At 44.3% G+C, this 13,637-nt stretch overlaps 2 protein-coding genes across 4 annotated transcripts in view; one reads left to right on the top strand and one right to left on the bottom strand.

Moving 5' to 3' along the window:
* The window catches only part of HDLBP (high density lipoprotein binding protein), a 69,473-nt gene extending 64,155 nt beyond the window's left edge, over positions 1 to 5,318 (top strand). For all 3 annotated transcript variants that reach the window (XM_066619424.1, XM_066619426.1, XM_066619425.1), the window contains exons 24-28: positions 607 to 750; positions 960 to 1,145; positions 1,707 to 1,823; positions 2,026 to 2,154; positions 3,093 to 5,318. In XM_066619424.1, coding sequence (XP_066475521.1) covers positions 607 to 750; positions 960 to 1,145; positions 1,707 to 1,823; positions 2,026 to 2,154; positions 3,093 to 3,179 — 663 coding nt within the window. In that variant the 3' untranslated portion in view covers positions 3,180 to 5,318. The remainder of the gene's footprint in view (positions 1 to 606; positions 751 to 959; positions 1,146 to 1,706; positions 1,824 to 2,025; positions 2,155 to 3,092) is intronic.
* A 985-nt stretch (positions 5,319 to 6,303) lies between these two features.
* Positions 6,304 to 13,637, bottom strand: part of ANO7 (anoctamin 7) — a 29,276-nt gene continuing 21,942 nt past the window's right edge. Inside the window, exons 16-23 of the mRNA XM_066621499.1 lie at positions 12,265 to 12,319; positions 11,221 to 11,318; positions 9,472 to 9,620; positions 9,089 to 9,294; positions 7,983 to 8,125; positions 7,070 to 7,160; positions 6,600 to 6,719; positions 6,304 to 6,366 (exon numbers count right to left, since the gene is read on the bottom strand). Of these exons, the coding sequence (XP_066477596.1) occupies positions 6,304 to 6,366; positions 6,600 to 6,719; positions 7,070 to 7,160; positions 7,983 to 8,125; positions 9,089 to 9,294; positions 9,472 to 9,620; positions 11,221 to 11,318; positions 12,265 to 12,319 (925 nt within the window). The remainder of the gene's footprint in view (positions 6,367 to 6,599; positions 6,720 to 7,069; positions 7,161 to 7,982; positions 8,126 to 9,088; positions 9,295 to 9,471; positions 9,621 to 11,220; positions 11,319 to 12,264; positions 12,320 to 13,637) is intronic.

Raw genomic sequence — 13,637 nt, forward strand, 5'->3', positions numbered from 1 at the left:
TTCAGTTCACAACAGAGAGATGCAGCTGCATATATTTGCAACCCTTTTTACTCAGAAGTAATAATAATAATAATAATAGTAATAATAATAACTGGGTATTTATATACCACCTTAAAATAAATAAACATCAGATTACTCCTCTGACTTTATTCAAGGCGGTTTACATAGGCAGGCTGTTTCTAAATCCCCGAGGGGATTTTTACAATCACAGAAAGTTTCTGTCTTGCAAGAACATTTCGGATGGGTCTTTCTGGTCTGGTATCACTTCTGGCCTCCAGTTGCCTCCCACGCAACCAAAACTACAACACTCTTACATTAGGACAGCTGAAGATTATTTCAGAAAGCACCCTCTCTGTGTTACCAGTAGAAGTCAAACTAGGTAGTGTTTGCCTTGTTGCTGAAAGATGAAATTTTGTTCTGCTTCCTTAGTCAAAGGCCTGTCTCTCTGTGTAGTGGAAGAATGACATAGATTGACTATCCTTCCAGAACTCCCCTGCTGGATACCAAAATCTGTCAAAGTTTGTCGAAGTACTGTAAATGAAAAATAGGCTGATCAGAGGCAGGTGCTATGCAGTTCTTTAAAGTTGTCTCTTTTGATTGCTTTAGGCCTTGCGAAACTTCAAGCTGACAGTCACTGTGGACCCTAAATATCACCCTAAAATAATTGGCAGGAAAGGGGCAGTGATCACCCAAATCCGCACAGAGCACGATGTTACCATACAATTTCCAGACAAGGATGATGAATCTCAGGTAAGGAGCAATGTCTGAACATAATCCCCTAGAATGGAGGGGGCTTCACTCTCGGTACAGCAGAAATGAGTGCCATCTGCTCTATTTCCAGTGTTGTCCTTCAGTGATGTTGTCAGGCAATTGGACAAGTTGGACTTGTCACATTGGCCTGCATTGTTTGCTTTCAGTCTGGGGGACATAGTCCTGATTATCACAACTTTCCCCTTCAGGCCCAGGATCAGATCACCATCACTGGCTATGAAAAGAACACAGAGTCTGCTCGAGAAGCCATCCTGAAGATTGTTGGTGAGCTGGAGCAGATGGTCTCTGAAGATATCACTCTAGACCATCGTGTTCATGCCCGCATTATTGGAGCACGTGGGAAAGCCATCCGCAAGATCATGGATGAATTCAAGGTACATAAAGCACATAGGTTGTCTGGTTAATAAGGAGGCTAAATACACATATAGTTAGTGGCAACCAGTTTGTTTTCTGGTATCAAACAACAACATGCAAGAAACTCTTATGTAGGCTGCAGAAAGAACAGTGAGATCACAAGTGACACTGTATGACGTGAAACAGAGAGGGAAGCAAGCTTCTCTTCCATTCCTTTCTCCCTTGCTTTCAGGCACAACTACATGTAGGATCTGAATATCTTGCGAAACAGAATGGGCAGAATTTTGATTACCCAGCACAACCAAAGCACATACAATTATTCCACTACAAGAACACAACCTCCATTGTATAAATAGACAGAATTGTAAATAGGTGAAATTGTTGATTGGGGCACCTGCAAGGATGAAGCATCTTCCTTATTTGGGAACTTGAACAAATTCAGCCCGGCTTATCTTTGTTCTGGTACTTACTCATCTCATTCACTCTGCTATCTTGTTGGCTATGTGGAAAATGAGCAAGCAGAGCTCTCTCTTCATAGGTTAGACAAATGACTCAACTCAAAATCCCTTTTGCTCTTTCAGGTGGATATCCGCTTCCCCCAAAGTGGAGCTGCTGATCCCAATTGTGTGACAGTAACAGGACTTCCTGACAACGTAGAGGAGGCCATTGATCATATCTTGAATCTGGAGGAGGAATATGTGAGTGTAGTACTAAACACGCTGAAGTTTAGTACTCTCCCAGCAGTATCACATTTGAAAGTCAATTTCTTGTATGCATTGGTATGTGGGTATCCTCAAGGAAATGGCACTCATGTTATTTGAGAGAGTATCCAACAGACAAAGGGTAACTTGTGGTGAAAGGAAGCATATCTAATCAGGCTACTCTTGTGTGTTGTTGCAGCTGGCTGATGTCGTAGACAGTGAGGCGATGCAAGTCTACATGAAACCACCTGCCCATGAAGAAGCAAAGGCTGCATCAAAGGGATTTGTGGTGAGAGATGCCCCTTGGGCAGCAGGCAACACCGAGAAGGTAGGCTCTGCTTTCTAGTTTCCCTTTTCTGTTACTACAGTCTCCAAGGAGGACGAGTTCATTTATGAACTTAGGATCCATCCTCTCTGAAAGCTTTGCCTGTTTCAGCACAAAGCAGCAATGCAAACAAAAAAGGCAGGGTGGTGTGGTGCAAGGAAACTGTCTGCCAAGATTTCTGTTGTTGCGTAGGCTGCAATTGTTAGGTGGCTGTGGCCATCTCCAGTGCAAACTAGTGGGAGACCCATGCAGGATGGATTGCGTTTGTATGTGACCTTTGAGAATCGGAATACAAGTGCATCTTACAGAAAAGCCCTCTTCAGGTGTCACATTTTGGATTGTGCCTCCCTTCCTTCACCTTTTAACCTGGTGTTGGAGTACTCTGTGACAGGCCAGAGTTTAGTTAGCTTCTGGTATGAACTTCTTGGGCACTTCTCTTCTCCCTCCAGCTAGAAGCAGCAGGAGTTATTGATGGTTATGGAGGTTGTGTTTACCGCAAGATACAGAATATTGCAAACCATATCAACAATTTACTTAGTATTGCTGTGGAACCCTAAAGTTCCTAATCCTCCTTCTGCCCTTAAAGGCATCACCTTTCACATAAGTGACATATTTTCTACAGGTAAAACTCCTTTGCACGTTTTGAGAGGAGTACTTTCAAAAAGCTCCAGTGTAGTTGAGCTTCTTTACTATTGGCAAATAATTCTTGTCCTTGGGAAATCTGTACTGTTTCTGTTGTAGTGGCACCAGCGAACCATCTTTCTTTGCTAGTTTGAAATTGTTGGGGTGTGTGTGTGTGATACCCCATTTTGAAATTTTGGGGTTTGTGAATGGTTTGATTTCTGGAGAAGTTTTATTCTCACATAATCACTGATGATGATGTGTACTGCAGTAGCAGTACCCGTACCAATTTATGACTCTTTCTTTTGTTTTGCTCTCAGGCCCCTGACATGAGCAGTTCTGAAGATTTCCCTAGTTTTGGAGCTCAGGTGGCCCCCAAGACTCTACCTTGGGGTCCGAAGCGGTAATGACATGGAATCAGCAATCTTGTCCAGCCACTTGCCACAAGGTTTCTATTCTCAGTTCTGACCTAGTGGCTGGATCTAGCACAGATTGCCCATGGGGGTCTCTTAATGAACCTAGAGTGCTACCCCCTTCTTGAGGTTATCTGTTGTCCCTGTGCTTAGGTCTTACTGTGCTTCAGTTTGACTTTCCTTTCTCCTTTCCCTGGAAGAAACTTTTCATGTTGATTCCAGCCTAAAATACACTTTCCCCCCTTTTCTTTTGAAGTTTCATCCTCTCACGTTCATGTTGGCCATGGTGTAGCAACCAAACCTTCCAGGTACAAAGCACTCTAGCCTCCATTAGGAGATTTCCTTACTGTGGCTAGGAATCTACTTCCTGTCTCACAACCTCAGGAATCACATTTCCTTGACTTTCTGCAAAGCCAAAATATTTGCTCTTCCCCCTCCTTCTGTTTCTCCAAGGCCTTACCTCTGTAGAGTGCAATCAATGTTCCCTTTCAACTGCCAAAAAACAAACACCCCACACCCATCTGATACTGCTATAGAAGAAGAGAGATGAGAGAAAATAGGCCTGAATTGATGGATGGAGGAGGGCAGTCTAGCCTGGTAATGGAGCCCCTAGCAAGGCTATATGGCCCTTGCCTTGCTATGCGCATGTGCAGCAGAATGTGCACCAGCATTCTTCCCTGGTGTGAATATCAAATGGCAATTCATCTTCAGTATTTCTCCCTCCCCGATCAGTTTTTGTTCTTCCTTTCCAGCAGTAGTATGGCTAAGTGGAGCCGGAAAACTGACAGTATTATTGGGTCTAACAGAACTTGGTTCTGCCAAAAGTGCCACAGTAGCATGCCGCAGAAGATGGTGGGTGATAGTGTGGTATCAAGAGGGCATATTGTGCCCCCCTCTTCTTCCCCCCCCCCCGGCTTGATAGTGATGGCATTGAAGTACCAGGGTTAAGGGTGTGTCTTTTGCTTTTTACTATTGCCTTCTTTCTACCTCAAGCCAGTATGACAGTGGCCTGCTTTTTCAGACAGCCCCTCTTGCTTCCTGTTATCATGACTGTTGCTCCTCTACAAACAGAGGGTGTGTGTGTGTGTGTGTGTGTGTGTGTGTGTGTGTGTGTGGCTTCAGCCAGGATACATGGCATTCAAATCTTTGCCCTCTTACAAAGATTGTGTTAATCACTGCCACATAATTTGGCTGGCAATCTTGTGACAAAGGTTGGGCTTTGGAGGGAGGCAGGTAAGGAGGGGTCCTCATGGTGAAGGGAAGTTGAATGCCATTCAGTCTTAAAAGGAAGCCTCTCTCTCAAAGGGGAAGAGATCTACATTCAGCAAAAAACCTTCTGTAGCTTAGCAGCAAGTGCTCTGCCCCTTAACCTTGGCATTAACCTGCATCCTCATTGCCACCATCCATTGACACAAGGCTGCTTGTATTTAAAGTTGTTTTTCCAGCCCGTACACAGTATAAACCTTTTCTGCCCAAGGTGCTGGTGGCAGTGCTGGGTTCTGTGCCAACTCCAGCCTCTGCCTACCACCTCCCCTCCCTGCCAAGAGCTTTTCTGAGCCATTAGCTAAGACCCTAGACCCAGGGTAATTTATTCCCCCAAAATACAGACTAGGAGAAGGTCTGCAAAGCTCTTTTTCTAGACTACTAGCCTCATGAAGAAGGTTAAAGCATCTTGATTTAGTGAGCCCAAATGAAGAGGGGGGGGGGAGTTTCTCTATGGTAATTCTCCTTTAAAGAGAAGGTAGCCCTCTCACCATCTGAGCAGGAGACTGAAACAGGGTAGTAGTGTTTAATGTCTTGCCAGTGGTACCTGCTGTCTGAATGTCACACATCACTTGCACATGTGTTTTAGGCTTGAACTGCCATTGAGCATGGCCCCAACCCTGCCATTTGTTCAAACTGTTGTGGGAGTACCCCCACCCCACCCTTCTGTCCCATGTAGTCTGCAGCAGATGCTCTGTGGAGGTTTGTGCTCCATGTCCTCTTAATGTCTTCCATATTATGTTTCCATGGCAATGATCCCTTGGCCTTAACTTTGGAATTTGGAGATTATATGCAAAACATGTATAAAGGCTCATGAGTATGGATGACACTGGAATTTTATAAATTCTAAAAAATAAAACCTGAAACAGCTTTGAGTGGTTGCCTTTATTTTCTAGAGAAAAAAAATCACTTCAGTTCAAGATTCCTCTACCTTCCTAATAAAATACTGAACAGCTGTTGACTCTAGTCTTTCTAGGTTCTTCTAAACTGTAGTACACAAACTTGTACCTCTTCAGCTATTCACATTGAATGGTTGACAGACTACCTGTTTGTTGTCAGTAAGGGTACTGTTCAAGCATGATTAACTGTGGCATATGCCATAATGCTAAAATTTGTAGCTTCTAGCTGAAGCAGACACAAATGGACATGCAAAAAATTACAGTCCTGTATTGCTGGGGGGGGGGGGGGAGAAGAGAAAAGCAAGCTCTTACTCCTATGCCTAAAAAGGGGTTAGGCAGCTGTATTAAGCTGGTCACTGACCTGCTCAGCACAACTACTATCAAGTAAAATCTCTACTGCAGCTTAATTCCTTAGCTCAAGTCCAAAGGAGTAGCACCTTTCAGAATTAAAGGAGCAGCTCCTTCAAACTGAATAGTGGTGCAGATTTACCTTTCCAAGGAAAACTTGTGTTTCAAATTAAAAGCAGCCTTCCCCTTGCCGTTGCAGGGCATAATACTCTGCTATCTCATTGCTTGACATTCAAAATACTATGTAAATGTGGAAGTGCATTTTCTGGAGGAGGGAAATTGACAAACCTCTTCTGCTGTCACTGCGTCATCAGTAAACTGGCAAATTAGCCTGCTTGGATTAAGTGATCAATGATTGTCTTGTCCTTCCATTGATGCAACATTGTTCATCAAAGTCCTTGATGGAGCTCCAGTGGCAGATGAAATTTTCCATGGCTTCAAAGGCATCAAGCACCAATCTATAAATATGGCATCTGGGTTATATTTAACTTTGAAAACATACTGCTGTATGAACGCTGCTAGCTGCCTTTTCTTTCCTTGATGCTCACACTTCCAGAAACTTGGTTTCTTGGCCAGGACCAAAGAGGCTTTGGCTCTTCAGCCTCCTGCTATGAGGTCTGCTTCTCCGACAAAGGGATTGGTTCTGTCGCATCCATCACCTCAATGAGAGCCTATCCCAGAAAAAAAAAGTTTCCTTCAGCTATTTTGAGAAGTAAAATGTTCATAATTTGTCCTATGTGCAGGTCAAGGAGGAACAACATTCTGTAATAACTGAGACTATAGGCCAGTTAAAGACTTTGTCTGACTAGTGGCTTTTTAAATTGGCTACAGTAATGCCACATTTTCTGCTGTTAAAAAAAGATTAAGGGTATCCAGCAGTGAGCTAGTGTAGGTAATGTCTTACTTTGTTTTCAGCCAGAGCTTGCTTTGCTAGATACTGTTCTCGCTTCACCTTTATCCCCAAAGTTTCTGGAATGTCAGGAACCATCGTATCTATCAGGCGTGCAATGAAGAAAACCACATGCTGGGAGAAGGGGAAAGTTGGAGGTGATCAGTAGTCTACTTTGACTTCAGTAGCAGCAGGCAAGTCAGCACTATACAGCAATAGTTTAACCCAACTGTCAGGAAATAAACTAGTGAAGAGCTTCAAACCAGTGAATTGGTGCAAAAAAGCAGGCATTTGAGCACTTTCAGGAATCATTTTGGGGAATTTAAAAGCTCCCTTTGAACCAAAAGTGTTCAGCATCTCCCCTACCCCAAATATATGGTGCACCCTATAGCAGCATTATGAAATACAGCTGGGTAGGAATAAGACATCCTGGCCTACACATTTTAGGAAGGCAGTATTCTGAAGACACATAACAGGAAACAAACCTCAAATACAATTATGAAACCAAGACGGATGGCCAGAAGATTCCAGTATGCTAATGAATAGCTGCCACTGCGTTCTCTAAATGCTCGGTACCTGTGGAAATAAGAGCTGCATGTTCAACTGGTATGGTGCATGATCATACTGGCAATCACATGCTTCCAGGGTTCAAAGCTTGTCTTTGCCTCTCTGTGGCCCTTGGTAGATGCATAGGAAATACATACTAGCTGCCATTCTACAGATGAGTGCAATGTCTACTTGGTTAATGAGCAAGATAGTACAGGCCAGAACCGTTTGTTGTCAAAGCTGTTCACACCCTGTTGGAATCAAGCCCAGTTTGAATGTATTAGGAGTATGTTTAGGACACAGGGCTATATGTCTCATCATTTTTGGCTTGGGTGTCTTTATAAAACTCAACCCAAAAAGTACATTAAAGGCCCAATGCTATCCACCTTTCCAGTGCTGATTCAGCTGTAGTGCAGCCCCAAAGTAAGGCAACAAATGTTCCCTTACCTTGTGAGACTTCCATGACTGCCCCTCCATCACAGGATGCAGCACATGCCCTATTGGTATGACTGTATCAGTCCTGGAAAGTTGGATAGGATTGGGCCGTAAAGCAAATTTACACAAGGACTAGTTCCCTCACCAGATATACCTATATCAGGAGTGATAAATCAGGTACTTTGAGAAATGTGAACTGTACCATTCCATGTGATACAAGAAGAGAAGGGATTCCCCTTAAAACACCAAAGCTGTATTCCCACACCAGTTGATTTTCTGAGATAATCTGGAGCTCAAATAGAATTGGGGTTTTTATTCCTCCCAAGACTTGACCTGTTGCTGTCTTTGAAGCAGTGGAAGCTGCCTAATGCATCTCCATCAGCCAAGAAGCCTTAATAGAAGAGCTAGAGATCATACCTGCACGTTACATTGTGCTGTGTGACATATTCTTCAGGGGCATAGGCCAAGGTGAAATCAATATAGCCAGTAAGATTGCTGTGCCGAGTGTACTGGTAATATAGCCGAGGGAGGAAGTCGGATGTGAAGGCAATCAGGAAGGCCTGTAATGAAGAAAAATAGTATCTTGTGCTGTCTACTAGTTCCTGCTCCAGTTGTAAGATGTGCCTTATTTCAACTGTTGGCACGGTACTTACATGCAGCCTATTTCTGCAAAGTGCCAGCGAGACTTTCATGATTATTCTACTGATGGAGCTAAACCTGCCTTCTGGTCCTGATGGCTTCGGTTTCTTGAGAGAAGCAAGGCTAGCTCCTAATAGTCTTACCAACTGCAGCCTGTTTACTTTGATTCTCTATGACTCCTATTAAATCTGAAACAAACTCCTTCCTGCATAGCTCCATCTAGGGTCATTTTTCTGAACCATGCTACATATCTGTCCATCCACACACAAAAAACGAATTAAGTGCCTGCAAAATCAAGCAGGCGGGAGAACTGCAACTGATCTCCATGCAAGTAGAGTAGCAGCCCAATCCTGTGCTTCCCAGTGCGCAGGGTGCCACTGCATCCCATGAATCTGGGAAGCAGTGCCAGAGCTATTCAGGGTAAGGGAGCTTATGCTCCTGTGTAGCCAGGCATCCCCAATGGGTTTCCTGGGATCTCTGCCAGCTATTGTGCGGGCGAAGATTCGAGGAGACCCATGTCAGTCATGCTGGTTCACACTAAGCCAGCACTGGACCAGCACAGAGTGTCACAGGCGTGCCTTCCAGCACATTTGTGACACTGTACGCTGGCCCTGGGGAAGCACAAGCCCTTTTGGATCAGGCCGTTAATGAGCAATTGCACTGACATACATTCAAGAACAAGCCATACTAATGTATGTATCTCTGCCTATTCCAAACATCAGCAAGAGAACTACAATTGAATGCTTTGGACCAAACTTAAATCCTGGCTCCTTGGAAGCAAAGAGCAGCTCTCTAGGACGGAGCAATTATTCCTACGGGGGATCTCCAAACAGTCTAGCAACTTGTTGAGGCCCTGTTTTAGTGGTTTTCCTTTTCCCACTTACATTGCTGATAACTGCCAGATGTGTGATGACTTCAAGGATATGGAACCAGATGCCGATGCCTTGGGCTCGCTCAACAACTGGGCGCCGATATTCACAGACAAACTTATGGGCATCCAAGCGAATTTCCACCCAGTTATTGAGCAAGGCGAAGAGAGGTGCTAGGGGGCAAGCAGCCACGAAGATGGTGATGAAGCCAAACTGGATGACTGAAATGGACAAAGGAAAGACATTTTAACTGCCAAGGGCTGAGGGAAGGAGGGCAGAAAAGTCACCTGCAACAGATAAAGCAGGGAGTTCCATGTAGGAAATCTGCAAGCAAGACTAGAACACTCCATTTGACAGCTACAGTGCACCACTCTTTCCCTCCCCCAGGTTCCTCATACCCATTTCCAAGTATTCTTCAAAGAGCCCAGTGTAGGGCAACAGTTGATAATCATTCTCCCAGAGAGGCTGCATGACATTTTCCTGGTCTTCCTTGCTCGACTTTTTTTTAGAGGAACGATTCCACTTATACCACCATGATTTCAACTTCCTGGGGAAAACGAAAGGGACATGGTTTTCTATACAATCCGCAGATTACATGTGAGACTAGTGACAAGGTAAGGGTTTATTTGGCTCTCATAACTGCTGCTGCCAAGAGAGTTCTCTGAGGACACACATAAGCTTAGAGTAAAGGGGAGGACAGCTCAATGGGAGAGGAGGAGGCAATCTTCTGACTAACCTCCATGAAGACAGATATTGTCCTTGGCTTCCTCTCCCACCCAGACAATTGTCCTGAAAACTTTGTATGTATCCCTAGGAAATGTTCCCATCTCTAATGTCAGCTGGCAACATGGTCATGCTAGTACAGCCCTAAATAAAGTCTCCGTTGCACTATTGACCTGTTTATTTCATTTTTATCATGTCCTTTTTCAAATCGATGAACACAAAGCACTGGGTTCATCCTCAATTTTTATTTTTAATTATTTTTTTTAACCACCACAAGCCCAAAATATCACTATTTACTACAATGAAGGGAAATCAGTAATTTAAGTCTTCACTGCCTTAAGAAAAGAAATTGACAATGGAGCAATTCAGACTGGCTATTCAAGCAGCAACTGACAGGCTTTACTCCCAAATCTCCAAGCCAAGTTCAACAAAAAGCAATAAAATGAGTTGAACCTGCAAGCAATGAACTTGTAAATTAAATTGTCAGAAAATGTTGCTGAGTTGGACTTGGAAAAAAGCATTGGTGGATCTTGGCCATAGGGAAGAACATTGCTCGATAATATAGTGCTATTAAATTGCTGTATGGAACCTCCATTTTAATTCCCCCTAATTGGGTAAAGGCAGCATTTAAAGTCCTCTGGTATGGAAGCACCATGATTAGCTATTTGCATATAATGAGAATTGTAGCTTTTGGGTAGGTAGCTGCCCTAGGAGTGGCAGGGGGCAATTCACATAGTACCTTTTGGAATAACAGAAGCATTCCCAGTTATCTTGAATCAAGCTGTCATGAGGATAAACGTGATTGAACAGTTCACATATTACATTTATCAATGTGAGCATGTGCCCAAGTCAGTCAGATGCCCTTGTGTAAATGTGCAAAGTGACTTCTTAATGCAACCAGAAAGTATGCTATGCTGACTTACAACACAATCCTATGATGGCCTCCGCTGGCAGGATAGGCATGCATAGCAAACACGCTGTAAGGAACATTTTGTCAGCATGGAGGCCTATGGCATTGGCTCAAAGGCCTGTGCCAGCCTGTAGACACCAGTCAAAGGCCTGCATCCACTACAGAAGGTAAGGTCTCCATGTGCCGGTGTAGAGGTGGGGGAGGGCAGAAAGGCGGGGAGGGGATTAACAGGGCAGGGGTGTGGGGAGGGGGTGGATCAGTACTGGGGGTGTGTGAACAGTGGCAGAGGCCTCCACCGTATCCTATTCCCCTTCCCAGGCCTAATTTCCTGACCCAGGGCTGTTCGGTTTTGTACCAGCTCTTTGCTGGCACAAGCGCAAGTAGCCCCATTGCGGGTGCTGGGGCTTACCAGGGTCATCATGCAGAGCTATCCTAGCGATGGCCCAGAGAAACCTTTCACTCACTGAGCTTCATTTATACTACTCCAGCAATGTGAAGTTGAGGAAATACTCACGGGATGAGAAGCTCCTGTATGTTGTTAATGATTTGCTTTCCCACCATGATGATCAGCATCTCCTGGGCAAGTTCAATGAGGCAGCCTCCAGGACCACACTGGATAGAGACAGAAGCTTTAGAAGTAGAATTTACAGTATATGACAGATGTCAATTGGTCACCTGAATAGCAAGCCTTGGATTCAACAGCAACAGACCTTGTTGTTTGAGATGAAGTATAGAAGTTGGCAGGCTGGGACACTCTTCCATGGAAGCATGAAATATTACTGTGCAACACTATAGTACAGAACTAGACTGCTTCTCCACAGCATATGGTTTTCTATGTGCATGGAATTTGTTTCTGGTATGGAGGAACATTCAATTCTATGAGCCCCTACTGCAGCTGCAGGTGGCACAGTACAAACACAGGTGTATCACTTCATTAACTGTGAACATAAAGGCTTGGTTTTGTTCTATCAGCAAGCTCCCCACCCTGCACTTGTGTCTCATGAGAGACCCCAACAATCTTGGGGATTTCTATCATACCAGAGATCTTAGGGCACAATCTGACTAGGAATGCTTGTCACTGAACAAATGGAACCAGAGGAGGTATCACTAGCTTTGAGGCTAACAGACCCTCCTCCTTTTCGGTTCTCTGCCTTTGGAGTAGCAGAGGTCCGCCTGACTCAGAATCCAATCCTATCCAAATTTCCTGCACCAATGCAGCCATAACAGCCCCCCCCCCAAGGTAAGGGAACAATGGTTCCTTTTCATTGAGAAAGCCTCCAAGTCCCCCCACCCACCACAGGACGCAGTGCACACCCCATTGGCATGGCTACATCAGTGCTGTAATATTGGCCAGGAATGTGCCCTTCGTTTCCTTAATCCACAGCCCACAGGTGTACACATTTGATCGCTGTTGCATACATGCAACATTGGGCAGAAATGACTTAAGGTAACTTCTTATGGGTAGTTGGGGATACCAGCTATCCTAGAACATCCCCACTCAGCTGTTTTTTGAAGGTCCCATCCCTTTTTCTTGCAATTTACAAGATACATTACTCACATCTTCATTGCGCATGCCCAGCAGCATTCTGTAGTGGCCTGGATAGCCCACAAACCTGGAGATGAAGAAAGAAATAACAAAAACAAGCACGTCGGCACTGGCTTAAAAACTCTGCCCTATCCACATCATGATCATTACTAATAGCCAGGGATAGACTCTTTATGAATTTGCTGAACCCCCTTTTAAAAGGGATTTTTACATTCCTTGGCCATGAATTCTACAAATTAATTACATGTTGTAAGTACTTTTCTCTCTCTGTCCTGAAGATTGTCCCAGGGCTTCTCTGCTTCAAACCTATCTCTCCTGAAACATCTTTTTTTTCTTTCTTTGAAAAGAGCTACTGAGGTTTTGTGGTGAGAGTAAAGTTGAGTTAGGCCCCCTTTCCATGTGATGTTTCAGAAGCTTGCCAGGCACCTTGCAATCAGATTGTGTGAGGCCACTGCTGACAATAAATATTGGACAAACATCTTCAAGGTTTTTGTCTCCAGTTTGGTTTCTCACCCTGGATTGACTCTCGTACGTTGCTACACCGCTGGTGGCCAACAGATGGAAACAGTGCTTCATTTTTTTCACTTAGCACAAGCTTTTGTGGACTACAAGTTCACTTCCTCAGATGTGTGAAGTTATTCTAGGGTGGCAAATCACTCAGGCACAGATATAGAGAAAAATAAAATGTTGTTATTAGCAGAGCCAAACAGCCAAGAAATGGCTGTTTGAATTAAGTGGATTCTAGTTCACCAAAGCTTCTGCTACAATAATTTTGTTCATACTTAAGGTGCCACAAGATTCCTTGTTAAAGTTGTAGCAACAGAGCTACCCTTCTGGAAATGGTCACATTTTTCATCACTCTGTCAGCTGCAGAAAGGGTTGCTGTTAAATTCACAGCTTTGAGAAGCCTGAGCAACATTCTGGAACAGCAGTCTACCTTACCAGAATTCTCAGATCTTCAATGTACCTGCTGCCAGCCCAGCCATAAGGCAACCTGATGCAGCTTGCACCAACAGCAGGCAGGGGGACAAGTGAGTGGCAGATTTGGGGCACCCTTTACCCCAAGTCTGCCACCGCCTCCCTCCAGCCCACTACAGACACAAGGACATGCTTATTTACTGTGCTCCACTGCACAGTTTTTGCAAACCCAGAAGTGTGGGACTTCTTGTTTTATTTGCAGGGATCATGTGAATGAAGGAAGTCCCACTCTTCTGGGTTTGCAAAAACTGCACAATAAAGCATGATAAGGTGCTTTTTTCAGTGCAAGGCAGCAGCGTGGATCTGAGGCAGCATCAGGCAGTATTTTTGGTCACACTGCCCAGAATGTACCCATCCGCTAATGAGGAGAGGCATGGTAACGGTGGTGGAAGGCTTAATCTACACAT

The sequence above is a fragment of the Tiliqua scincoides genome, chromosome 3 (assembly GCF_035046505.1).
Source record: "Tiliqua scincoides isolate rTilSci1 chromosome 3, rTilSci1.hap2, whole genome shotgun sequence".
NCBI lineage: Eukaryota > Metazoa > Chordata > Lepidosauria > Squamata > Scincidae > Tiliqua > Tiliqua scincoides.